The 27,754-nt window shown below is 44.2% G+C and overlaps 1 protein-coding gene across 1 annotated transcript in view; it reads right to left on the reverse strand.

The window, feature by feature from the left end:
- Positions 1-2,017: 2,017 nt before the first annotated feature.
- The window catches only part of LOC144762902 (trypsin-like), a 37,837-nt gene continuing 12,100 nt past the window's right edge, over positions 2,018-27,754 (reverse strand). The window contains exons 3-5 of the mRNA XM_078648199.1: positions 26,441-26,700; positions 25,194-25,330; positions 2,018-2,815 (exon numbers count right to left, since the gene is read on the reverse strand). Of these exons, the coding sequence (XP_078504325.1) occupies positions 2,666-2,815; positions 25,194-25,330; positions 26,441-26,700 (547 nt within the window). The 3' untranslated portion in view covers positions 2,018-2,665. The remainder of the gene's footprint in view (positions 2,816-25,193; positions 25,331-26,440; positions 26,701-27,754) is intronic.

Genomic DNA, 27,754 nt, shown 5'->3' on the forward strand with positions numbered 1-27,754 from the left:
CCTTTACGTCATCTCCAATATCCCTGTTTCTATCCTGACCAAATTCTTTCGGAAAATCAATACTATTCTTTCCTCCTTTCTATGGTCCCACAAGAAACCGCGTATGTCCTTGCTCCGACTTCGTCTTCCCAAATTAGAGGGTGGGGTTAACTTTCCAAATTTTCCCATTTATCATAAGGCTTTCCTCCTCCGGCAAGCCTCCCTTTGGTTGAAGGATCCCGATGAACCATCCCCCCTATGGGTTACAATCAAACGTCTTTCCCGTTCTCCTTTTTCTTTCGCTGAATACCTTTCCTTTTCCCGCAAACCTCAATTTCTTTCTACCCCTATTCACAAACACACCGCTAAGTTACTCCTTTGTTCCTCTCCAGACCCTCCTGCCTAGGTCGCTGAATTTCTTAAGTCCCCCATCTGGTACAATAATAGTATCCTCATTAAGCAAAAACCTTTTTATTGGAAAACCTGGAGACAACGAGGTTTACTTTGGGTGTCCCAACTATTTCAAGGATCGGATTTCTTATCTTTTTCTGTCCTACGTCAGACCTTTTCACTCCCTTCTCCTTTTGCCCATAAATTCCCTTTGTTAAAAGATGCGGTCTTATCTGCCTACAATTCTCTTCCTCGATCCCCTCCCCTCTCTGACTCCCCTAGCCCAGCCTCTGTCTTCGCGCCTTGCTCAGCACTGGACCTAAAGCCTCTTCCATTTATCATTCTTTTCATACACCCTTATCTCCCCGACCGAAGTCAACGGTGGAACAGCTTTGGGAAACAGACTTCAATACGTCCTGGCCTTCCTCCTTATGGGACAAACTCTGGACTAAACTTCGCAAATCTTCCAGAGCTGCCTCCCTCACACAAACACTTTTCTTTATATACAACCGACTTCTTTACACTCCATCTCTACTTCACAAGAGATTTCCCTCAACCCCAGACTCCTGTTGGTCTTGCTCCGCACCTAATGCTACACTCCTCCACATGCTTTTCTCCTGTCCTTCAACTCGCACCTTTTGGACTCAAGTCTGGGATCAAATCAATTCTATATTCCATACTACCTCTCCCTTCTCCATTGTTGACATTTTTCTAGGAAGCCTATCTCCTTCCTGGGCACATGTGGATTCTAATGTACAAATTATTGATTTATTAATAGCAGTTGCCTTTCAGCAGATAACTGTTAACTGGAAGAATTCGAGCAATATTACCTTCAAAGCTTGGTGGTTTAATGTATGCCATAATCACAGATTAGACACTGCATTTGTTTACCCTCTTACCCTAGCCCCGAAGAGACATGCCTTATGGCTTCCCGTTACCCTGTATTTAGATGGTTGTGCTAAACGTTCTACCCGTTTATCTCCCTCTCAGCAAGAGGTTTCTAAACCTCCATGACTTACCTTCCGTTCCATTTCTTTCTTCTATAACTCGTTAATTTTCACAAATGCCTTTTGATTTGCTCTCCTTCGGATAGCCTCATATATTGTATATCTTTTTCCTCTTTTCATTATTGTACTGTTTCATGCATTTTCTTTTTTTTTTCTCTATATTTGACCTCGACACTGATATTGTATTTTACTTTGACTGTGTATTGACACCTCTTTTATTTTAATAAACTTTATTCTGAACTTAAAAAACAGAAGTCCAAAGGTCACGAATAATTACTTTATCACATTGAACAAGTGAAGCTTGTTACAGGGTCAGCTATTAGAGAAGCTCTATTCTGCAGCCACAGCTGCTTGTTGTCATTCAGCAAGAATCTGCAAAATTCCCCTTTAGGTGAAGGAACATAGACCAGAACATGTGGGGCAATTTTGCACTCACAAAACATGCTGCACGTTTACACAAAATAAGTAAGAAAGCCACGTTTATTTTGAGGCCTAATTTTCAGGCTTAATGCACACTTGGTAAGTGAGCATACTAAAACACACTCTCAATGCACAAACACTAACCAGTTAAAATTTACTTCAGCCTTTTATGCATACTAACAGGGCCCAACACATTTAAAAGATGCTCTACATAGAACAGGTGCAGATTCAGAACTATGTTTAATGAGGAAATACAGCGTATCATGCATTTTCAATAGTATTTATAAGTCAGACCAGATGCTTTCTCATGAATGGAGGCCAGCTATGGTTTACGAGAGGGTCTCCAACCAGTAGCTTGTGAGCTACTGTAGCTCTCCAGCTACCTCTGAGTAGCTCACCTGTGAGCAGCCCAGCCTATTAAATTAGAAAGCTTTGGCTTAGTTGAATTAATATACATATAAAAAACTGAGATTATATAACACTGATATTATTAGTTGCTCTCAATGGGTTTCATGAAACATAAGTAGTTCTCAGTACAGAAAAGGTTGGAGACCCTTAAAGACTCTAAAGTAACGATATGTACGGGAGATCACATATTGGCACGGCACTAGATTTTTTAACAACAATTTATTTTATTTTTACCGGGAACACAAATTCAAGTATAGGCTACTGTGGTATGTATATGCATCAGTCAGTATATGAATTCTTGGGGTGCAAAGCGCTCAAGACCACCTCATAGGACAATCTTATGTATCATAGGTCCGGTATATGAATTCTATAGATGGCCATAATATTAACATTCATGGTTTCCTTGAGACACTGGTTTGGTTGAGGGGATACTTTTAATATAATTATAAGCTTTTATTGCATTAGTTATTAGCCACGATTTGATTGATCCAGGCGTTATAGTTGCAGACTTTTGCGTATACAGTTGGGTGGCCCTTCATGGCGCAATCGTATCCCCAAGACACAACACCCTGAAGGAATCCATTACATGCTAGGGGTCCTCCAGAGTCTCCCTGAAAATGAAACAGAAAGATGATGCATTAGAAATTGTCATTTGTGTTAACAGACAGTTAAGAAATAGGTATTGGGTACTTGAAAAATATGAATGGCAAATGTATGAACAAATTAGTAAATATTCTAAAATCTCATGTCATTTTCAAATGATATTCAAACACATACAATTCAGTAACAAATGGAAGTGCTTAAGAGGTCCTGGTAACCTGACAAACCACCAGAACAAAAGTAGAATGCTAAGGTGACATTATTGAAACATACAACAAGGTTACCGGTTACCTATTATAACATTAAATGTGCAACTTTCTGAGCGTCTATGTTTCTTAATAATTTTTTTAGCCTTGTAAAATTCTTTATTGCGCGGTTAATTAAAACCATTACAATGTATAACATTCTGCAACATTAAAAACAACTTTTAAGGAATGGGGAAGGAATAATAAGTGACAAGGGAAGGGGAAGAGAATTTAAAAACGAGGATAAAACTATGTTACAAAAAACTTAATAATTGAAAATCCATAACTCTTAGTGTGGCTTCATTTTTGCAAATACTGGATTTTAAAACTTCCTAAACATGATGCAAGGAAAAAAAGACATGACACAAAAACACTGTTAATAATTTAATGAAGTGTGAATAGGCCGATGTGCTGAAGGTTATATGCCATTTATTACCACTGTGTTTGGGGAACGGCCATGACTCCTGAGAGTTGAAGCCTTGAGTGGGTCGCAATGCCCCTTCCTTCACACAAAAATAGTAATAAATACACTATATTAGAAAATTGAAAGGTGGAGCACTTCATTTTTAACAGAGTTTTATATAGCGAGAACTTGACCCAAAGGTATTGGGTATCAGAGCGCTTTACACGAGCACCAGGGACACATTCATTTTTTTTGTTAGGCACGGGGAGATTACGTGATTTGCCCAGAATCACAGGATGTTGCGCATCCCTGCCCGAGACTCAAACCTGTCTCCCCAGCTCCGAGGTCGACCACCCTAGCCATTAGGCCAACTCCCCTGCCCATTGAATACAATGGAGTGCTCCGTGCTTCTACGGGCCGGTAAAGGCCCTTGGAGCAACATTCCAATGTTGTTTGAACAAAGGCCTCTCGGAGCCCGAGAGCATTTCAATCCCCTCAGGCTCTGAGAGGCCTTTGTTTTATTTGTTAGAACATTCTGCTTCTAGTGGCAGAATTTTCTAATAGCCTTATAGCCCTTCGTAGCTGGGCTATACCGGCTAGCCGGTATAGGCTGTTTTGGTGGGCTATAAGGCTATATTAAATACACTCGGTACATCTATATATGCAATTTTTGCTATGGTGTTGTTTCGTGTGTTTTTGATTTAAAAAAGTAGACATTTAACTAAAAATTGATACAAGTATGTACATTTGTTTAATAAAGTAAATTACTTTGAAGGAGCCTAATGAGTGGGTTTTAAAAATCATTGTAACAGTTTTCGAGACACCATAAACAGTGTTTAACTCATGTCAATTTTGTTAAATTGTGGATTGTGGTAATGAATGTGCATTGGAAAGTTGCCCTCAATAGCACACAATTGCAGAGATGCATAAAATTCCATACCTTATACACAGTATAATATGTGACATCATAAACAGCGCATCATAGCTGTACAAGCTATACTTGTGTCCGTTAGGTATAACTGATGAATTTCAGTGCTTTTCTTTGCTTTAAAACTGTACTTTTTCATTAGTAGAAAAACTACGTATAACTCTACTTTATCCTTTGCTTTTTAGTGAATTTTTAAGTTTAAGTTTAACATAAGTTATATATATAAACACACATGTACATATATACGTCTCTGATGCAAATGTTGCGCATTTGGCAGGCGCGATGCCTGAACACCAGGATTGCTTGTAAAATGCTTGCGGCTGAGCTTTGTAAAGTCCAAACAATCCAAGTCCTAGTTAAACCATTGGACAGCACTCTAAGCAGTGTTTCACTTCTTTTACTCCAACAATACGTAAAAAAGTAAAGCGTCTGGCGCGTTTCGGCTTTCATAGACTTTGCTACTACTTGGAGGGCTGTCCCATAGTTTAACCAGGACACGGATTGTTTGGATATATATATGTATATATGTATATATATATATATATATATATATATATATATATATATATATATATATATATATATATAAATTCACTGAAAAAAAACATAGGTTTCAGGGACGTTATACTTAGTTGGGCATTTCACTCGTACAAAACCAGAGAAATTCCGCTATTATAGTTAGTTCAGCTAACTATAACTCGCGCCCCCACAATGCACTGCTGATGACGTCACATATTACATCATTCATGACATGTTCAAAGACATCACTGATGACATCTCAAATTACATCACTGATGACATCCATCACTGATGACATCATCCAGTGACTGTGTGTTTCTTTAAAGTTTAAATGTGTTTTATATATATATGCCCCGGTGTATTGAAGCATGAGTGGGTGTATAAGTGTCTGGATGGAGGACTTAGTAGGTGCGTGATTAAATGTGTTTACAGAATGCATGGGTTAGTGACTAAACTGTGTTAATGTCTGTATCAGTCTGTCTGTTGTATAAGCTGCTGCATGGGTTGGTCAGTAGCTACATGAGTGTCTATATGGGTTATCAATTGGTTGCCTGAGTATTTGTATGGGTGCCTGACTGTGTGTGGGTGGGTGGGAGTTGTGTGACTCTGTGCATAGATGTTTGAGTGGTTGATTCCCTGGGTGTATGGGCTCAAGAGTGCATGTGGAAACAGCTGTATGGGTGGGTGAGTGTGTGTATGGGTGTGTTGGTGAGTGAATGGATGTCTCAGTGGTACATGTCTAAGTAACTACATATGTAAAAGGCAGTGTAAGTGAGAGTTGGAGTAGTAGCAGTGATTGCAAAAGAGAGTAAGTATGCGTTTGTTTCTGTATGAATAAGTGATGTGGTGTGTGTATAATTGTATAGGTGAGTAAATGGAAGTGTGATTGATACTCTGCATGAATGAGCGGTGGTGTGTGAGTGTCTGTATAGGTGTATGAGTGCATATGATAGTGTTGTATTGATGAGTGACTGCATGTATGAGTGATTGTACGGGTGAATGAGTGAATGTGTGTGTAGACCTAGGAATCAGTGAGTGTGTGTAGTAACTGGTATTGGTGTGTAGATGGTTTCGAAAATGGTAGTCTGTATTTTACAGTGGGTGTATCCAAGTTTATATTAGGGTGTAAGGAGGTGCATCAGATTTTCACGTGGATGATGTCATCGGTGATGTCATTTGAGATGTCCTCAGTGATGTCACTGACCATGTCATGAATGATGTAATATGGGACGTCATCAGCAGTGCGTTGCGGGGTGTGATTTATAATTAGCTGAACAAACTATAACGGCGGAACTTCTCTGGTTTTTTACGAGTGAAATGTCCAACTAAGTATAACGTCCCTGAAACATGTTTTTTTTGTGACTTTCTAAGGTTTTTTAAATGCTAATCTCTAACTATAACATAGCAGTCTCGTTTTCAGAGTGGTGGAGAAAGGTGAGCGTGGCCCCCAAACACCTATTAGCAGTCCCACTGTGTGGGATTTACTGGAGGTAATAGGAGGGGTAGTTTGCCCCCAACGTCAACCTTGGGGGCCAACTACCCCGTTTGTTACCTCCAGTAAGTCTCACACAGCAAGATTGCTAAGTTTCTATATCAGTCCCACCCCCTCCCTGCACTTCTGTGCAAATGGGCCCCATGGTGCGTTGTAAATTGGGGGATTAATTCTTCTTGAGTCCCGAGGGTCCCTGGGGGCCAACTAGCCCACCAGGTACCTCCAGTAAGCGCCAGAGAGCTGCGTTGCAGAGAGGTGTAAAAAGGAGTGTGGCCTCTGAACACCTCCCTGCTAAGTGCTGCAGGGAGGGGGCGGGGCCTCTGGCGCAATGCCGGATTTTTTATTTTTTTAAGAAGGGGGCTGTGTGGTCCCCTTCTTTTACAATATTTGAGGCCATGGTGACCCCATCCCCCAGGGCCTGACTTGTTTTTTACAATTCAAAAAATAAAAAAAATGGGATGGGGCACCTGGCCCCCCACCTGAGGCTTTTATCTGTCCCGGTCGACCCCGACCCCCTGGCCATTGCCTCTTTTTTTTTTTTATCGCTGGATGGTGGGCCACGTGGCCCCCCTGCCTGGCCACTTCAGGCCCCAGGAACCCCATCCCCCGGGCTTGGCCATTATTTTTTTTTTTGGAGGAGGAGGGCTGCGCGGCCCCACTCTCCAGGCTGATTTCGGCCACAGGGACCCCATTTCCCGGGGCCCGGCCATTCATTTTTTTAACAAAAGGGAGGGGGGCTGCGTGGCCCCCCTCCACGGCCACTTATGGCCCCGGGGACCCCATCCCCCGGGGCCAGCCCTTTTTGCCCCAATGCCCCCACGGTCCCGCCGGCTCCCCGCCTTCTGTGGGAGCCGTCATTGCTTTTCCACTAGGGGAGCTGCTGACATGCAGCTCCCCTTGTAGAAAAGAAATCCTGCTTTCCTTCATTGAAACGAGAGCAAGTTTCTCTGCTCTCGCTTCAGTGAAGCAAAGCAGAGTTCACTATGGCAGGGTGGTAGCCGGACGGCCATAGCTCCCGCCCTGCCATAGCAAACAGCAGTGTCCCGGGGGCGGGCAACCCGGGACACTGCAGGAGCCAGCCCTGTGGGGTGGTGTTCCCCAGGGCTTCAAGGGCCCCAGGAGGGGGGCTGCCAGTAGGTAATATATATATATATATATATATATATATATATATATATATATATATATATATATATATATATATATATACACATACATATATACAGAGAGAGAGAGAGAGAGAGAGATCTGCAAGCACCTACCAATGTATCATTGGGTGTGGCACTCATACAAATTGTCAGGACAATTGAAGGCAACAATTTCTTCTGCAGAACCAATGACTGCAAGATCTGGTGACAGTGGTTACACAGCACACATGTACTCCCTAACATTCTCATGAAACCTCGTGTGACAAGTAGGCTGCTATTGGGACAGATTCAGTAAGATATGCCTGTAACAGTCTTGCCAAAGGTAGAATTGCACTCATTTGTCAGGAGATGGTGGAACACCTCTCACCCAAGCTCAAAAGTGCAAACAATTAATACAATCTTACGATTATGCTAGGTGCTTATGGGTGCCATATAGGAGCAACACCAGTGCATTCTAGACAGTACACCGAGCAATTGAAATCCAAACGTGTATAATGATCTGTCCCTGTGTACACAGCGATGTTCTAGTATATTGAGGAGCAACCCTGACACACTGAACCACATTCTTTCATACTGAGGCACAATATGGCACATTGAGCATCATCCTTGCAATGTGAACTGCTCCCTTGCTTAAGTAGTCATGCCATGGCAAATTGAGAGACACATCTGATCGATAGATCAGCATCCTCATATTCCTTGCAGAATCTCGCCACACTGAACATCATACTTCTTCTAATGTGAGAAGTTTAAAGTTTTCAGCTATATATAGGACAGACTATCACCTGTGAGGGTACCCAGACGCTGTCCATGGGCAGCAAAGATTAACTGATTTGCTCTGAATCACAGGTTGCGCCGACACATTGACTCGAACCTGGATCCCCAGCTGCCGAGTCGGTAGCTCTGGCCGCTGCACCACCTCCTATCCTGTGCGAATGCTTGAATATTGATGAGCACCTGGAATTTCTTGGACACACCCTGAATAGTTATGCAACATCTTGATCTATTGTGCAGCAACATGATATCTTGACCAGTGAGTGTCCTGTCTCCTCTGGCAGCACCGTGGAATATTAAAGCATCATTTGCATATTTGTTGTCTGACCATTGGCCCATTGGCGAATGATGGCTGCCATCATTGTGCCTTTTTGAAAAGTCTAATGCGAAGAATCCTCCGTATGGTGTAATAGGGCGACCCAAAGGCTAACTTGATCTCAATTAAAATATATCAGTGAATGATGCAAACACAAATCCATGAAAAGACTTACGGCCTCATCTTAACTATGGAGGCCCAGACACTGAATTACCATTGTGTTGGTAGCAGCGCCTGTTCCACAACACCTGCAGGGAGGCCACAACAAATGGAACTGTGTATATTTTGCGCTGGAAGAGCTCCCTTAGAATGATTATCACATGCATAATCCATGGCGGTTGTTCCATGGTGACATGGCTGTAGCTCCCCAAACTATGGGTTCCTGGAGGTAACCTCCCAAAAAAACAAGGGTCCATATACACATTTTGCATAACTAATGCCTCGAAACCACTAAGAGCTGCATCCCAGCATTTAGGGGGATATGTAAATATATATTTTTTTGTTGTAGGCCGTCATGGCTTCTATGGAAGTCCCAGATAAAAAGACCACCTTAGAGAATTACATCTAAGGAGCCACCCTTTGTAGGAGTAGCTTCTCCAAGTTGCCTGGCCACTGAGGGGTGGAGATACAGAGAGTCCACCACCATCCCTTTTCATGGGAAAATATTGATGTTTGTGTTTTATTACAGTATTTCATTGATTCCTTAGCAGAGGGATGATTCGAAATTGGGCTGCGGCCTTTAGGCGTAATACAAAGCAGGGCCCTCAATGTTTAACACATCCCTGTTCATTCATCAGCTACTTACCAGTTTCCCTCCGAGACAAGCCGTCCTGCCCGATACATTTGGTTGTACATAGTGCTGACAGTCCTTACATGCCCCTATCGCCTTTCAACTTGTTTGATCAACAGGAAGTCTCTTTTTTGTTGCAGGTGAACCTATGTATTTATTTCCGTTGGTCAGTGGTTCATTTGTCAAATAAAAAGTGCCAGGGCTCTCCTAAGGAAGGAGCGCTGCTTTGAGCACCGGTGCGGAGGATTAGGTGTGGGTGCTGAGCACCGGATAGCACCTGCTCAAATTAAGCACTGTCGTTGGTACATCAGTACTTGGCTTGTGATAGCAACCACTGCACAATGCATTCTGGTAGATGCATTCTTTTAAAAACATTTTACTTAACCTTCCTAGTTTCGATGATGTTTTTCTTTCATCTCATCCCCAAACAATTGTCAGTTAAGAACGTTCTCTCACGGCGTGGGGTGTCTATCTTTTTCCACAATTAACTGTGGTATCAATACCAACATGGCGCACACTTCCAGTCAGACAACAACATTTCAATTCAAGCACTTCCAACCGCGGTGTAACTCACAATGATGAGCACACCCCACCAGCAAAATGGGATGAATGGCCCCTACTGCTCCCATATCCAATAGATATTCATTGTCCATGGGATGATTGGGGGCCCCCTGAAGGTTTGCCTCCTCACACCGCAGGGACTGCAGGGGCCTGTGTTACACCCCTGACTTCCAAATATTTCTGCAGTGTTGCAGCACTCCTTATTTACCCACCTTAACACACATTGTGCTCCAAAAGATGCAGGGACATATGTACAATGAAATATGGGAGCACGGAGTTGCACCAAATTTGGCAGCGTCACGCTCCCACATTTCCAAAACACGGGGATGAGCTGTTTTTACAACAATATGGCACACCACTTTGTTTTCCCCTAGCGCTAAAATTGGCTGTCTAGCGCCAATGCATGCATCCTTGCACCATAGTGCAAGGGTGCCTGCGTTGCAGGGAATGATTGTTTAAGTGCAGGAAGGTGTCCCTTTCTGCACATAAACAGACAATAGAGTCTATTTGTTCCTTTATGTGTGTTGCAGAACGCAGCACACTTAGAGGTAGCAAATTACCATTATTTAATGATTGTTTATGTGCAAGAAGCAACACCTTCCTGCACCTAACCAATCATCCATGGCGTTTTCTCCTCTATGTGTGATGCAGAATGCGGCACACATAAAAAAAGCAAAAACAAGGGGATATACAAGTATGTCTCCTCGTTTTGGCTTTTTTTAACGCCTGGTCTTGCATTGCGTTCGTTTTTGACACTGCATCAGATTTACAGATTCTTGTAAATCTGGGGCAGCATCAAAAAGCAATCAGTGTTGCGGTGGAACCACACAGCAGAACCCATTGCACGCCCTTTTCACGCAGATACCTGCTTAACGCCACTTTATAAATATGGAGCAGGGTATTGTGCCACAGGAACGTCTTTAAAAACACCGTTCCTGTCGCGCAATGCCCTTGTAAATATGCCCCACAATCTTTTGACTAATGGTAAAACTTTTCATGTACGTTTTCAGGATACATAGATTATACTGGTGCCAGTGCCATTTAGTACTGACATCTGGGCAGTCAGACTGTTGCAGCAGCAACATTTTGCACTGGGGCAATATTGCACGGGTACCAGAGAAATGTATATGACCTGCACGGTCCATTTGCAAAACTGCACCAACCCAACATGTTTAACGTGATCCAACGAGTAGGCAACTGCGGGGCTCCCTCATTTTAATTTCACTAAAAGTCTGCGTAGTAACCTAGTTCCGCTTTTCCAACCAGCTTTGTGTATGATTGATGTTTGGAGGTAGAACAAGCAGGGGGCTAAATAATCATGTGTTCCATTCCAGGTGAAGGGTATTGTTGTTAATAATCTTATTACAGTATTTCAATTAATTACGCCACGGGGTTGAGTAACACTTTGTAAAAAACTGCAGAGCTGCAGTGATAGAACGTGGAAAAGTGTGCAGCACTAACTCTACAAAGAGCGTGACAATTATGTATTTGGGGTGTTTGTGCAAAAAATGTCAGACCTCATTTATGAAAAGTGTTGCATCACTGGGGAAAAACAGCGATGCAACACTTTTCATTGCGCCCGCCTTCCGACACCTTGGATGCGCCGTATTTACAGTACGGTGCTCCATGTTGCAAGGATAGCACAGATACACCAGGAATCCTGACGTATCTGGTGGCACAGTAATGACGCATTGCTGGAGTGTGTTGGTAACCTAACGCAACTCCAGCAATGTGTCATTACACATGGGGCGAGTCCCATGTGAAAGGCCTTACGTCAAATCTTACGCCTGCCTCAAACAGGCGTAAGTATTTGAGGCAGTCAAGTCGTAGAAGTGGTGCAGTGAAATCTCATGGATTTCACTGCGCCACTTCCACAAGCCTTTTTTACATGGGAACGCCTAACCTGCATACATTATTCCTGACTCACGTATGAAGTAGCTCAGGCATTTACAAAGTGGCGCATTACTAGATGCGTCCCTTTGTATATAGGGTGCAGTACGGCGCATTGATTACGTTGCTGCAGCATCATTGATAAGCGACACAACAGCAGCGTATGCCTTCATAAATAAGGGCCTCCGGGTGTAGTGCAACACAAAGCATTGAGCTGTAGTGCAAAAGTGAGACAGTTGCATCTTGGATAGGACTTTGTCCTGGAGATAGACCCTTTAGCACAAATTCCTAAACGATGACAACCTGCAAATCGTAAACCGCGTAAGATGTGCTAATATTACGCGAAGGAATATCACCTAATGTGCCTCGTTCGTCTTGTTCGAGTCTGGTTCATGTGGCCCCTGGATTCACACAAAGCTATTTAACTATTTCAATAGATTGGCTTTGGACCAAGCCTCGGGCCGCTTCTTCTGGCTCTACCATGTTCCTTCCCGTTTGCACACAAAAGGAGGGGTTTACTTTTGGGCAACGCAAAACATTTTTGACACTGTAAATGCACCAGCTTTTGGTGGAAAGTAGCCTTTGCATATGAAGGATGAATGTTGCGGCTACTGTGTCACTTCGCATGCCCACTAATATACGCTTTCGTCTGACAATGAGGTGCATAAGCTCCTTATATGCATTTAGCTATGCAGCACATTAGCCTGGCTGCTGGTGGAAAAAAAGAGTCAAGCAACACAGCGAAGAGGCTGAGCAACTGACAAATAGCGAACCATTTTTTAATGTTATGAGACATAACATAAAAAATTATTAGTGACGTCTACCTCCCTGTACCAGAGTTTCCTTTCCGAGTGATAATGTGGTAAAATGAGATTCTGGAGAAAAACGTAATTAAGGAATTCTCTTCAGAACATACTTTCTCAAAAACCCGTTTCACCGATTTCACCCCCCACCCCCCCCCCATAAATGGCATTCCCAGATTGTCGACTCTATCCTGGTTTATGACCTTCATGTCGGAAACAATTATTGTGTGTTTTGTTCCAGGATAACACAAGCTCACTTATTTCTCTTTGCCTGGGGCAATCTTCCCACTCGGGTCTCTTTCTTCCCCTTTTGATCTAACCTCCCTTCTGCTACTCTTACCCTCCATGTATGTCTACCTGTAGTTTAGCTCAAACAGTTAAAAAGTTAACTGCATTTAAAATGCAGCGACGCGTGTTGCGGTGCAGTGGAAGGCCCGTTGCAAAGTTGGACCGGTCTCCTTTCTGGTGCTTATTGGTACAATTTGGTGTTAAACCAGCGCTAATGAGGTAAACCAATACCCAGACAGTGTTCACAAGTTTATCGAGTGAAGGATGATACATGCCCAGAAACCGCCGCTTTCAGATTGGCAGTCTCGCGCTCACAGAATGCACCCAGGTCGAGATTGCGGTTAATTTAGAGGTTACCCGAGAGGAGCTGTGAAATAACTTCGCCATTTAGGCATCATTATACTTTATGACCCGTGGAACGCGAATGTAACATTAGCTACCAGAAGCGTATTCCCTGTCGCAGGGTCTACTCAACCAACCACGACCGCTGTGCCGGACCTTTCGATTTTTTTATTTATTTTATTTATTTATTTATGCATTTTTATATAGCGCGGACTTTACCCGAAGGTGTCAGAGCGCTTCACAAAAGGAACAGAAATGAAACATAATGAGAAACATTACAAAAGAGCAGATTACAAAAGCATACATTACGTTACATAAGGTAATAGTGACATTTGTGAGCAAACAAAATACATGAGGTAGTAAAAATTGTGAGCAACCAAAAATACATGAGGTAGTAAAGGTAATAGTGACAATTGTGAGCAAACAAAATACATGAGGTAGTAAAAATTGTGAGCAGCCAAAAATACATGAGGTAGTAAAAAGTGCACAGGAGGAAAAAGTGACAAGTGTGCAGTTATAAGAGAAAACAAAGTATCATTTGAGGTATAATACTGCAAAAGGTGCTAGACACTCAGGCACAAGAACAAGCGTTATGTAGGCAAAGGAGGCACTTGTGCCAGTATCAAAGGTAAAAACATGTGAGAGGTAGCAAACCGTGTGTTACAAGGGCAAAGTGGTGTGTGCATGTTACACAAGGGCACCAAACACAAGTACATGGAAAATACTCCAAAGAGGCAGACACTCCAACCCCAGGAATACCCTGGGAAGGCACTTCCATGGTCGTGGAAATTATCAGTAGTGGGAAGTCTTCCTCCAAATAACAAGAGGACGTGAATTATTTTTGGAGGTGTCTCTGGAGGAGGAGAACTTTGAGGTCCCTTTTGAATGCCTGGGAGGAGGCGGTGGTCCGGAGCAGAGGCGGAAGGGAGTTCCAGATTCTCACTGCGTTTCCTGAAAAGGATTGGGCCATTGTTTTCTCCTTCTTGAAAGTGGGAGGTTCAAGTAGAAGATTCTCCGCATTGCGTGAGGGTCTAGAGCCTCCAGAGAGTTTCAGTTTGTTCGCCAGGTAGCGAGGAGAGGAGGAGTGCAAGGCTTTGTGGGTGATACAAGCGGTCTTGTAGATAGCTCTAGCCTCGAAGGGAAGCCAGCGGAGGGTGGATAACATCGGTGTGATGTGATCGCTTCTTTTGGCCCCATAAATGAAGCGAGCTGCTGAATGGAAAACAGACTTAAGTGGGGACAGGTGAGATTTGGGGAGGCCAGTAAGAAGAGAATTGCAGTAGTCTAGTCTGGAGAGGACCAGCGATTGCACCAGGGTTATAAGGTCCTGCTCCGGGAAGAATCGTCGGATTCCCCAAAGAAGGCGCAGTTGGTAACGAGCAGATTTTGCAATAGACTTGATGTGGGGAGTTAGATTGAGTTTTTTGTCTAGAATGACTCCTAGGGATTTTGCGCTGTCGACAATGATGGGTTTATTGTTTAGTAGATTCATCTGATCCATCCATGATTGAACCGGGGGGGGGGGGAGAGAGTGAGGAGGAGAAGAGGAGGAATTCAGTTTTGGAGGGATTCAGAATCAGTTGATGAGTTGACATCCAGTTTTGGATGGAGTCCAGAGTAGAGCTTAGGAAGGAGAGATCATGAGTGGAGGCAACCTTGAGGTAGAGTTGAGTGTCGTCTGCATAGAGATGATAGTGAATCCCGGATTTGCTTAGGAGGTTTCCCAGTGGTTCTAAGTAGAGATTGAACAATGTGGGTGCAAGTATAGAGCCTTGAGGAACACCCTGACCTACCGCCACAGGAGAAGAAAGACTGTTCGCTATTTTGATCATTTGGGATCTGTCAGAGAGGAAGGATGCAAACCATTTAAGCACAGTGCCCTCCATGCCCATTCTCTGTTCAAGGATATTGAGGAGGGTGTTGTGATTGACAGTGTCAAAGGCTGCAGAAAGATCAAGGAGAATTAGAAGACAGGACCCCCCCGAATCGAGTATCCTCAGCGCGTCATCGACCACTTGCAGTAGGGCTGTTTCAGTGCTGCAGTTTTGCATGAAGCCAGACTGACAATTGTCAAGAAGATCATTGTCCTTGATATGACGAGAGAGTTGTTTTGCTACACATCTTTCTGTGATCTTCGCAAGGAAGGGAAGGTTAGTGATGGGGCGGAAGTTGTTGAGGTCCTTCGCATCAGCAGTGGGCTTTTTAAGCAGAGGGGTGACCTGCCCAGTTTTGAAGGAGACAGGAAGGGAGCCTTGCCAGAGGGAGAGGTTGATCAGAGTGGTCCAATAGGAGAGGGAATGGGTATAGAAGTCCAAGGCAATGGCACTGGGGATAGGGTCAAGAGAATGGTTGGAGGGCTTTGTTTCGCGTATGCACTTGAGAAGGGCATCTTCAGATATGGGGTTAAAGCTCTGCCAAGTGGCTAAGGATTTGCGCTCCTCTGGAGGTGTAGGATGAGCGACCTGATCCACAAGTGATTTCACTTTTTCATCGAAGAAAATGGCGAAATCCGCTGCTCTCTTAGTAGAATCCTCCACCTCGGAGGATGGGGGAGAGCAGCTCGGAGTCTTGATGAGATCGAATAGTTTTTTGGGTCTATTTTTGGCGGAGTCAAGGAGGGTTTTGAAGTGCGCCGCTTTCTCAAGGAAGATATGCTTGTGGTACTTGGATCTTGCTGTGCGAAGCATGGCTAAATTGTCTGTGGAGGGCACTTGCCTCCATTGCTTCTCCATGAATCTTAGCTGCTTCCTTTCCTCATAAAGGGATTTGTTGAACCAAGGTGCTGAGGGAGTGGGCCTTATCCTTTTGCTTTTGAGTGGAGCGACGTCATTAATTTCAGCTGCAAGAACTGTGAGGCATTGGGAGGTGAGATCGTCAACAGCTATGTTTGGGTCTAGCCTTGGAAGTGATAGCAAAGCTGATTCACAGAGGGGACCGACATCAATATTTTTGGCATCACGGAACCAGGAGATGGCCCTCTTGGGTTGGCCAAGAGTTATAGAGTGTGAAAGTTGAAGAGAGAATGGGATGAGGTGGTGGTCAGACCAATCTACATGGATTGGGGTAGAGGTAGAAAGCATGCCTGCTTTAGAAATAACAAGGTCCAGGATTGCGCCCTTAGAGTGGGTTGGTTCAATGCAGTGTTGGATAAGATCATTTGTAGAGAGGAAGGTGGCCAGAGAGTTCGCAGAGGAGTCTTGGGGTACGCCCCAGTGGAGATTGAAGTCACCCACGAAGGTCTGATTGTCACTTTGTGTGTATTGGTCGCTGATGAAGTCAGTGAGATCTTCTATAAACGAAGGGCCACTACGAGGCGGGCGGTAAATGATATGGAATCTGAGCGGTGGACGGTGTTTCAATTGAAGCTCAAGAGAAAGGCATTCAAAGGTGAGGGAGGAACTGATTGGAGAAGCCTTAAGTTGGAGGGCGTTTCTAAAGATGACTGCAACACCTCCCCCCGTGTTGTCAGTTCTGTCATTCCTTAATATGGAGTAACCTGTGGGTACTAGGAGATCAAACATAGAGTGAGAGGTATCTTTGAACCACGTCTCTGTGAGGAAGAGCATGTCAAGTTTGTGAAGGGTGATGGTATCGGAGATTTCAAGTTTGTGTTTTACTGCAGATCTGCAGTTGTGAAGCATACAGCGCAGCTCTGTCAAGACTGTTTTGGTGACGGGGGCACTTGGGCTCTGAAGGGTGATCGGGATATTGTACTTATGTGGGGGTGCTCGGGAAGGTTTAGGTGGATGCTTTGTTCTGACAGAGGTGATAGTCGGAATAGTGTAGATAGTGGGGTTGCTAGGGTATGTCTGTTGAAGGAGGGTGGCGTTCAAGGGCTTGTGTGAGTTAAAGACGTTTGCAGACGAGAGGTTGGTCTTGGCTGTATTGAGGTGAAGGGGCGAAGTGCATCTCATGGGAAGTTGGGAGGGAGTAGAGGTGCATGGATGGGTGGAGATCTTAGAGCATAAAAGTGATGAGTGCTGCTTGGCAAAGGACTGGCATATCAGACTTGCCATCTCCTGCGTGTGCCTGAATACAGAGTTGCACTCTCCGCTTGTGGCATTTCGCGGGAAAACGCCCTTTTCACTAACAAGGGCAACACTGGCATCTATTGTTTTTAATGGGCATCAGATCTGTGAAATTCTGAGTAGCAAGAGCGCAAAGGTCGGCGCAGAACGAGGAAAATGCAAAGTATGCCCTGCTCAATGCAACTCTGGAGCAGGCCCGGACTGGCTGTGGCGGGCACCGGGCAATCCCCCGGTGCGCCGCACGGGTGGGTGCCGGTTTTGGGCCCCTGGGGGCCGTTTTCGTTACAGGGCCATTTTCGCAGCATAGCTGCAAAATCGTCCCTGTAACAAAATCGGCAGAAAACTGACCCTGGCAAAGAGCTCGGCAGCACCCCCAAACCCACCCACCCCTGCAGAGGAGGGGGGGGGCGTGCACTTTGCAAGGGCCGGTTTTGGTTCCCAGTCCGGCCCTGGAGGGTGCCCTAGGCGATCCACGTTAAGAACCCAAATACCCCGCTGGTGCCTCATAAAGATGGATGAAATCATGCAAATATTTCTAAATCCACTTTTTCTTCATGAAATCCAAATTACTGTCAGTACCAGCGACCATCATTAACATGGACCCACAAAGGGTGCCCGAGACCAGATGGCAGCGCCAGCTAATTTTAATTAAAGATGCATAAGAAAACCGGCATTTCGGCACCTTTCAACCGTCCTGGGTACAGCAGCCGTATCTCGATACCGGATAGCAGCATGATGTGCCCCAAGAGGGCTGCCACTAAACCGTGATCTGGATAGAATGGGGCAGAAGATAATCTTCAAATATAAGCAAACATCTCAGGTGTCGAACCCCAATATCGGATTAAATATACCCCCCACCACTCATTGAAGCAGAACTTCTCCATGTACTCTCTCTCCTTGCCAGTACAATGTATATAACCGGCCTATGTGTCCCTGTGTTTAAGTGCTGCATTTACCCCTCTCCCATTATCATTACCACCCACGCTACCGACATCAGCGATCTTTTGTTCATTCAACCTTCAGTCAGGGTGTTTGGAGGCGCATGGCTAGGTTACCCCAGACCACTCACCCAGTGGTTTTGGCAAACGTTGTCCTTGTGCGTAACATAGGTAGCCTGCTCGCCATCTTCATCAGTCTTGAGCCGCTTGGCCTGGGTCTCATAGACACCCTCCTCATAGTTGTACTCCTCATTCAGCTGTTTATCTTGTTCCTTGGCAGCGAATCATTCCCGTACTCCTCCTTGTCCTGCAGCATGGCATCTCCTTGTTTGGAGGGATTGGGCAATGATGGTGGATGCTACTGCTTCGGTCTGCACAGCAGCTGCAAACAACTGCCAGAGCGTGTGCACCCACACCACAAGCACCCTGCCTTAAACTCACCCTGCCTTAAACTCTAATTGGTTACTGTTGAGTCTTGTCACCGATGGGGCTGGTTCTTTACCCACCCTCCCATATTGCAAGTCGCCGCTGGTGCGATCGCCTCCTTAAAATCCGTTCATTAGGCCACCAATTTCTTCCTCTTACGTTACGTATCTGTTCTTATTGGAGACAACGAACTATCGTATGCCCCCATCCCTCGTCTAGCTGCTACATAAAACGAAACAGCATCAAAATTGAAAGCGCCGACAGCGCGCAATGTCCTGATGGAAGTAGGTAGGACAAACTCAATAAAAAGAATAGCACTTAGAACTCGAAAAAAAGCATTTGCAATGCAATTGGACTTGCATTTATGCAAGACCTATTGCATTGAAAATGGAGGTGCAGGTAGGCGAGAAGGCACGAACGGGAGAGGAGGGTGCGGGGCGCCGAGAAGTCGTGGACTGCAGGAAGTGGGGGGAGGGATGGGAAGAAAATAGTGTTTGAAGTAAAGGGACCAGTAGCCATGGAAGGATACAAATGACGACATGGCCGTCATGAGGAGGGACTAACAAGCCTAAAACAAATCGAAACAACAGGATCCAGGGGGTATGAAGAATGTCTCACAATGGTGTAGGGAGGAGATCCGAAGTAGCAGCCTGAAGTGGGCTAGAGAAGCAAGAAAGAAACTCCTGTCTATAGCAGAGAGACTAAAGGTGAGCCTAATTCAGCACTCACTGGAGTTAGAATTTACCAAGTGTTCACTCAGACTCCAAGGTCAGGAACAGTCAAGGAAGAATGACTTGGCTTACCTGAGTATGAAAAAATCAGTGCAAGGTACAAGAAACTCATGGGTAAAAGAATCATGGTACCCGTACCTGGACACCTTGCCGAACTATGAGCTTAAGATGTGAAATACTAAGAATATGAATTGGTATTAACCCCTGGCAGTTGGAGGGAAAAACAAAGGCCAAAATGATACATGCTGATGGAACTTGTAAATGTGGGCTTGGAACCAAAAATGATACTCTGCACATATTGGTAGATTGTCTAGAAGTTTTAGCTTTGAGGAAAGTGTTTTTACGTCCAATTTTCTTAAAATATGGAATAAGGTCCCAAGCTCAAGCAATAGTAATGCTTACAGAAATGTCAAATCTTGATATTGCACTGGGGAATTACATGAAAGGCATAAAAATGTTCCTGAGGGATAGACTGAAGGGGGGTTAGTAATTCTATCCCGCCTTCTAAGATCCCCTCATCTAGCTTATGCAATATATCTCAGCTTAATCTATATACTACTGACATGCGTCGAATTGTTGTTGCTATTAAGGAAAGGAAGTGGATATCGTATTTTTAATATGTACACATGTGATAAGGTATTTTTAATGAATTGTACTGTTATTTATTTAGATTAATATATATAATATTGAATTTCATTGGCATAAAAGGTTGCTGCTATTGGGGAAAGACCGTGGATTTCGTACCCTTATTATGAATATATTATATGGAAGTTTTAATGAATTGAATTGTAATTTATCTATTGTGGTTTCCCGTTGTGTTTAAAGACTATGGTCTAAATAAACAAAGAGTTTGACATTACAATCTGAGGGCAGCATTTAGGAGCAAAGCCAAGGAAAAAGATGGGTGGAGAGTGGGCGGAGGTTCCACAGAGTTTTGCAGTACTCACTCGTTTATAGGGCTGTCTTTCCGGCTACCTGAAAAAACGCAACTAAAACCCACATTACAACTTTGGTGGAAATATTGCATTGGTGTTCTTTCTCCCGAAATACAGATTCCTCAGAAAGTGGTAATTTAGGGATGTAGGGATACTGTGGTATACTGAGTGGGACTATGAGTGTGACTTATAAATTACCACTGAAACAGAAGTTACTGCACTCAACTCCCTTCATCCTTATACATTTTTTTGGATTTGTCTTGTCCATAAATGTCATCAGATTGTAGCTGGTGAAATGTCTGGGATGGAAACTCCGGGAATGTGGTATTCCCACCCTACTAGAATATCCGAATTTGGCAGGTAACTCAGTTTGGATAGACACAAACTTGGAATGGGATCCACAGTTTACAGATCACCCACTGTTTGCTACAAAATGGCAGCAGGGCCTTGCTAAGATCGTTTTTTCATTTGATAAAGCCTGTTGGGTAACAAAGCTAGAAAGCCCTGCAGTTTTTCAAGGTAGCTGTGTTATAGTTACACCCATCATTTATTATGCTAACATAGAACACGAAGGCCCTCATGCGCAAAGAATACATTTGGTAAAAGTGGTCACAATTTGAGCACAGACTTTTACCAAATGAATTGGTATTTTCCGAACCACCCTATGTATTCATTACTCGGTTCACAAAATACCGAATCTTAGTGGGTCGCAATTTTTCCCACCTCCTGAATATTAACGAGGTTGGTTGCACATAACAACCCACTAGTATTCGCTATCTTCACAGAGATGGTGGCCTGCTGGGATCAGCCGGCCTCCTTGTCTGTGATTGCTTTTATTTTAAGCAATCATTTTTGTAAATGACACACATTTAGTTTAAAAGAAACCAGAGCAGCTTTTTTTAAAAAAAAGAATATTTTTTCAAAGAGTTTCAGTGAGAATTGACACTCATCCCGTGGACCACTGCCAACGGTCCCTGAAGCTTTTTTCAAGATTCCCCAAGGACAAGGAGTCCAAAGGGACCCCCTTCACCTTTGCAAATCAGTCACCATCTCAACTTGGGTAGCAGGGTCGGATTGTGATCACAATTAGGCCTGGTCAGTCCCAAAAATGTGGCCCACATTCCCCGATCAGGACCTTTCATGAAACACCATTTGGTTTTTCTCATTTGACTAATTTACAGAGAAATGCCCGAAAAAATAAGCGTTTTAAAACTTATAGCCAGTAACATTGGTGAAAAATATAAACACTGCTTATGGCTGAGCGGGCGAGATGAAATGAAATGGTCCATGGGCCACACATCGCCTCTGGCTAAGGGTGCCACATGACTGGTTATTTTACCAGCATCAAATTAATTTTAATGTCCTGACTGGTATGAAAATGATGAAAATTCCCAAAAGCCAGTTTGCCTTTTTGTCTGATCATTATGTACTTTAACCCCTTCCATGCTGCCATCGGCCATTGACCGACGGCAGCACTACCTGTTTTGCGGAAGTGCCGCACTTCTGCAAAATAGCGGGCACATGAAACGGGTTAAACAGTAAATGGCAAAAGCACTTTAAAATGTATTCTAAACTGCCTTAATTGATGGTGTCTGATAGTTAAGCTAAACAAAGGCAGATTTATATGAGCATCAGTTATATGACACATGATCAAATCTATTTTAGGTACCAGAGGTTTATATGATTTGGCCAGAATCACAGGATGTTGACAATGCCGAGTGGTGGGGTTGAGGTAGGCACAACAGCTATTAAATCACCAGGGCTCCCAGCGAGGCCCAGCACCCACCCTCCCTGCCCACCATGACCTGATTGTGAGGCCAGGAGGGGGAGGGCTCAGGTGAAAGGCACTGCTTCTGGTCGAGTTTGCATTTTACACATTCTCTCACCTCAGGCTGTGTCCCAGACTCCCTCCAACTAGGACAAATCACACCCATTCTCAAGAAACCTGGGGCTGACCCTAATGATCTTAACAACCTCAGACCTTTCTCTAACCTCCCATTCCTTGCAAAAACATTGGAAAATGTGTTCTCCTCCAACTCAATAAACACATTGATGAGTTCAACCTCCTTGACGCCTTTCAATCTGGTTTCAGAAAAGGCTGTAGTACGGAAACAGCTATGCTCAACGTCTCCGACGACATTTACAGGGCCCTAGACGAAGGTGATGCCTGCCTACTCATCCTTATTGACCTTCCTGTGGCATTCGACACAGTAAACCACCCAGCCCTTCTGGAGACCCTATCGAAACGTTCCGGCATAAATGGCACAGTACTAAAATGGTTCACCTCCTGCCTTTAACACCGCTCACAACAAATTAAAATGTATTCCTGTCTCTCAAAGCCTACTAAAGCCACACTTGGGGTCCCGCATGGCTCGATCCTCTCCCCGACCCTCTTTAATCTCTTCATGGAGCCCCTCACAATCATATTGAAAAAAACTGGAGTGAATTACCACCTTTACACGGACGACACCCAAATCTATTTCAGGATCAAGTCCCCCAGCGACATCCAACTCCTCAATACCACCCTAACTGAGATCCAATCTTGGTTCTACGTTAACCACTTAAAGCTCAACCCAGACAAAACGGAACTAATACTATTCTCTCCAAAAAGTAAACAGCATCCAATCCAAGAGTGGCTCTAGAATCTGGTTGCCCTAAACTGCCCCCCTACCCTATCCGACTCAGTAAAGTCTCTAGGCCAATGGTGGCCTCCCGAGCTGGGACCCACTCCGACCCCGGTGTCGGAGGTGAAAAATCTGGGGGTCTGGCTGGATGCGGGCCTTACTTTTGTAGGACATACCAAAAAGACAGCAGCCTGTTGTTTTGGTCTGTTGAGAGGTTTAAGACCAGTACTTACATTTTTTGATGCCCCAACCAGACAGCTGGTGATCCAGGCAACTATCATCTCCCGCCTGGATTACGCTAGCTCTCTTCTGGTTGGGGCCAACCAGGCTGAGTTAACTCGCCTACAAAGGGTTCAAAATGCTGCGGCGAGAGCGATTGTCGGCCTGCCCAGATTTTGTCCGGTGGCGAATGTCCTTCGCTCCCTACATTGGCTTCCAGTGAGGAAGCGCATTCTCTTTAAGGTCCTCTGTTTGACCTTTAAGATCTTGAGAGGTATAGGCCCTGAAATCTTGTCCAGCTGTCTTTCTCTCTATGTCCCCACTCGCACCCTCCGCTCTCAAGGCCAGGCCCTTGCTGTAGTCCCTAGATTTAGACTCAGCCTCATGGGGGGTCGCTCCTTCAGAGTAAAAGCTGCATTAACCTGGAACTCTCTTCCGGTTGAAATCCGTCTATTAGAGGACCTTATGACTTTCCGGAGAGCAATAAAAACTTTTTTGTTTTAGCTGCCCCCAACATGTCTTATCTTTTCCTGTTGTGTTATGTTTCTCCTTGTCTATGCGCCGGGACGCTCCTTGGCTGGAGTAGCTGCGCGCACAATAAATTATAATAACATAACATAACATAACATAGGCATCACTCTTGACAAGAACTTATCAATGGAGGTCCACATCAAAAACTCTGCAAAAAGTGCTCTTTTTTCTCTAAAACACCTCAAGAAATTGAAACCTTTTCTACCCCACGATGACCGCAAGACAGTAGTCCAATCCCTAGTTCTCTCTAAAATCGACTACGGGAATGCCATCCTTACAGGGACTCTAAAAGCTCACATAGCCGTGCTGAACATGTCCGCACGACTCATATCTGGAGTTAAAAGATTTCAACACATCACTCCAGCCCTCAACTGCCTCAATTGGCTTCCCATGGAAGGGAGATGTATCTATAAGCTGGCCTGCATCACACACACAACCCTTCACTCCCCTGCCCCCAACTACCCAAATAACAAACTGAAAAGAGCAGGTCAATCCAGAACTCTGAGAAGCTCCAACTCACTCCTTCTTATTCCTCTGACAATGAAAAAGAAAACCACCCAATAAAGATCGTTCTCAGGAGACGCTCCCAGGATATGGAACAGTCTCCCTGTAGTCCTCAGATGCAACCCCTCCTTCTCCTGTTTCAAAAGGGACCTGAAACTCCATCTCTTAAACAAATACTTTCATGACCAACGTCAACTTACCTAGACTACTATATCCGAGTTGTCTCCTCTTTCCCTGGACATTCAAGGATAGTGGGTGACCGGACTATGTCATTCTCACCTTTTCTTTTTATTGCTCTCTCCCTCTCCGCTTCACTGCATATTTATCACCCATGCTGTATTTTTGTGTCTTTGGTTTGCTTCCTTACTGCCGGCCTACTATGTAATGTAATGTCTTTCTGCTTTATACTGTGTTATATGTAAAGCCCTCTGATACCTACAGGTTAAGCTAGCGCTATATAAACTTTAAAAATAAAAATAAATAAAATAAAACAGGGCCTGGCGGGTGCCATGAAAGGCAATAGGGCCCTATGAGCGGTTGACCAATGTCCTAAAAAAACACGGGCCACAGGTGACCTGTATGCACCAGCCCATCACCCAATACCCGACTGCTCATACTCTCAATTCGACGCTGCTTGGAAGTCAGTAACTTTTCAACGTTTTGCGATCAGAATATGCTAGCAAAATATAAATACATCAGGTACAGAATCGCCATTTGGAAGGGACGTCCAAAACACGCCCTTTCCAAATACAGATTTTGAAACCATTTCTAAACCCATTTATTGATCTGGAAAACCTTTTCAGATTCACTAACTTGGTTTAGTCCATTTGAAAAAGAGTTTTATTATTTACCAACCCTCTTATTTGCCTAATCAGAGGGTTTGCACATGCGAACACCCTTTGTACATAAGGAGCGAAGTGCTGTATTGTAACCCCGAGCAGAGCCTGATGTTCTCACCTGGCAGGTGCTTTGCCCTCCCTGCATGAACCCGGCACAGATCATGTTGTTTGTGTAGTAGGCCGGATAGGCTTGCTTGCACTCTGCGTTGGAGATGATCGGCACATTCAGGCACTGGAGAACATTGGGATACACCACTGGAAGAAGAAGATGCCATCAGATGAAACAAAGTGAGGATTTGTGACTAACACACAGTTAATTTAAGCAAAATGTCGTATAAGTGAAGATTGCAAGGATTTGCACATTTCGAAAAAATTTATTTGAGGATGAATCCTTTTGTAAAAAAGTTTTTTGTGAGTGAATTATTTTGTTAAAAGTCAGTTATTGCTCATTTTCTTTTTTGCAAAACCTACTTTAGAAGGAATGGTCCTTCCAAACGCAACAATTGCAACAGCAAGATTACACAATTATGCGGGGAGCCTATCCCTGCATTTATCCAGTGGCACCTCCTCCTCTAAGGTGGAGGACCGTCACCCCAGTGCTTTGCAACAGTGCTTTGCGAAATAAAGGAAAAATAAAATGATAATAACTCGAGGTTATTATCATTTAATTTTTTCCTTCTGCTGCAGCTTTGGGAGCGGGCGGGGCTGCTCTGGTGACAGAGGAGCAGGGGGAGGAATGTTGCCACACTGTAAGTGTCCATGGCTGTTTGAACTGCCGTCTGGCGGCTGCCAAGCAGTCCTGTGCACTTAGCATGTTCTCCACTCAGACTGCATTGGTGGAGATCAGGTCCAGGCTCCCATTCCCTGGCTAAGTGCCATAACAGGCACTTAGACCAATCACAATGCTGCATTGCAGCATTGTGATTTGTCCAGGGGAACCTCAGCCTGGGTGCTTCCTGTTCCTTTCAGGCTGGGAGAGACGACTATGGGACAATGGAGGAGAGGCGCGGAAAGGGAGAAGTCTTTTTTGTACTTTTTTTACAGAAACAACTCCAATTACTCAGGTGTAATTAAAATTTGTCCTAGGCTTAGTTAATCCTAAACTGTGAATATACTTTCCGCTGATTGTGGTTATAGCATCTAAAATTTTGTACATTTCTCTATAAATTTTGCACAGGAGTTCATAGTCGTACAGTAGCCAAAGAAAAATGTTTCGCTGCAGGACATTAGTATGCAAATTTGCAATATTGTGTAGAGACAAACATAGAAATGACCTACGTTGCTGTTATACTGTTCTCAGATACAGACCTAATACCATGCACCTGTTTATGCATGCAAAAATAGACATGGACAACACCATTTTACCTCCATTGGTCACTGTATTTCCCCATCCAGATGTGAGGCACCGGGTACCAGCTGCTGCACAGCTGGCTGGCAGAGCAATCGGAGTGACGTACTGGTTGTACTGTGCCGGCCGAGAAAGCTTGACCAGCATGATGTCGTTATTTTGATTCTGGGAGTTGTAGTTCGGATGCTTGATGACTTTAGATATTTGTATGGCTTGTTCCCTTCCTTCAGCGACAGTTGTATCATATTCACCAAGGTAGGCTACCAAGGTGTTGGCCCTAGCAGGGAAAAAACATGGATGAAGATGAGAGATCCTAGACAGTGACAGGCAGAGGAATTTCAAAAAAAGTTACATTGAACATCTGTAGGCTAATCCCAAAGCATCAGCGCTTACCAATGCCAAGCACTCTAGCAGATTCCACCTTCGAAAGGAATGTACCTAAACCACTCTTAAAGAGGAGAAAAATAATCACCCCTATCACTTGTCTACCAAATGTACTATTGCCACTTCCATCAATAAAGTAAATAGCAAGCACAATCACTTTAATACTCCCAAGATACTCAAGTGCGTTAATAAATATATATGGGTTAAAAAAACGACCTAAAAACAAGCACGCCAGCTACTCCTGAATCCCCTGAATAAACAATGCTTTGAAGGACATACTGTCTCATTTCAAGCAGTTCACACTAAACAACTGAAAAGCAATGCAATATAATACAATTGTAAAATATCCTGACGGCATTGCACCTATTAAGGTAAAAGGAAGGCTGTTGTCACTGTTTCACACAGATTACTCTCTCTGGTGCTGATGGTCTACCTAGATGAGCAACCATCTGCAAATAAATCAGAAGAAACCACATTGTTCCATTTGTCAGTCCCTCCCCTGGTGAATCTATGAAAACTCTCCTTACCACAACAGACCAAAAGCAAGTCTGGGAAAGAGTCATTGGATGCTCCACATCAATTTCGATCACACAATTTAGCTTTTTCTGTTTTTGAGGACTTCATGATCACTTAGCAAATGTTATATAGCTGGCCTTCTGCTTTCTGCAGTGTAGAAAAGTGCTCCTTTTTGCATGGTTGCATCCCACTTTTTACCTAATGTTGATGGCTTTTGTCTAAGTGTGCCATGGGTTCCTGCCAACCAGGTACCTAGGGTTTATGTGCTTTCCCTAAAACTGCACTGTTACACACCCAATTGGCAACTCTCTGGCCACATGTAAGTCCCTTGTAAAAGGTACCATGGGTACCAAGGGGCCTGTGACCAGGGATGGCCTCTAAGGGCTACATGAAAGGCGGTGGGTGACCCAATATACCCTTGCGGGCTTGGG

The sequence above is a fragment of the Lissotriton helveticus genome, chromosome 6 (genome assembly GCF_964261635.1).
Source record: "Lissotriton helveticus chromosome 6, aLisHel1.1, whole genome shotgun sequence".
NCBI lineage: Eukaryota > Metazoa > Chordata > Amphibia > Caudata > Salamandridae > Lissotriton > Lissotriton helveticus.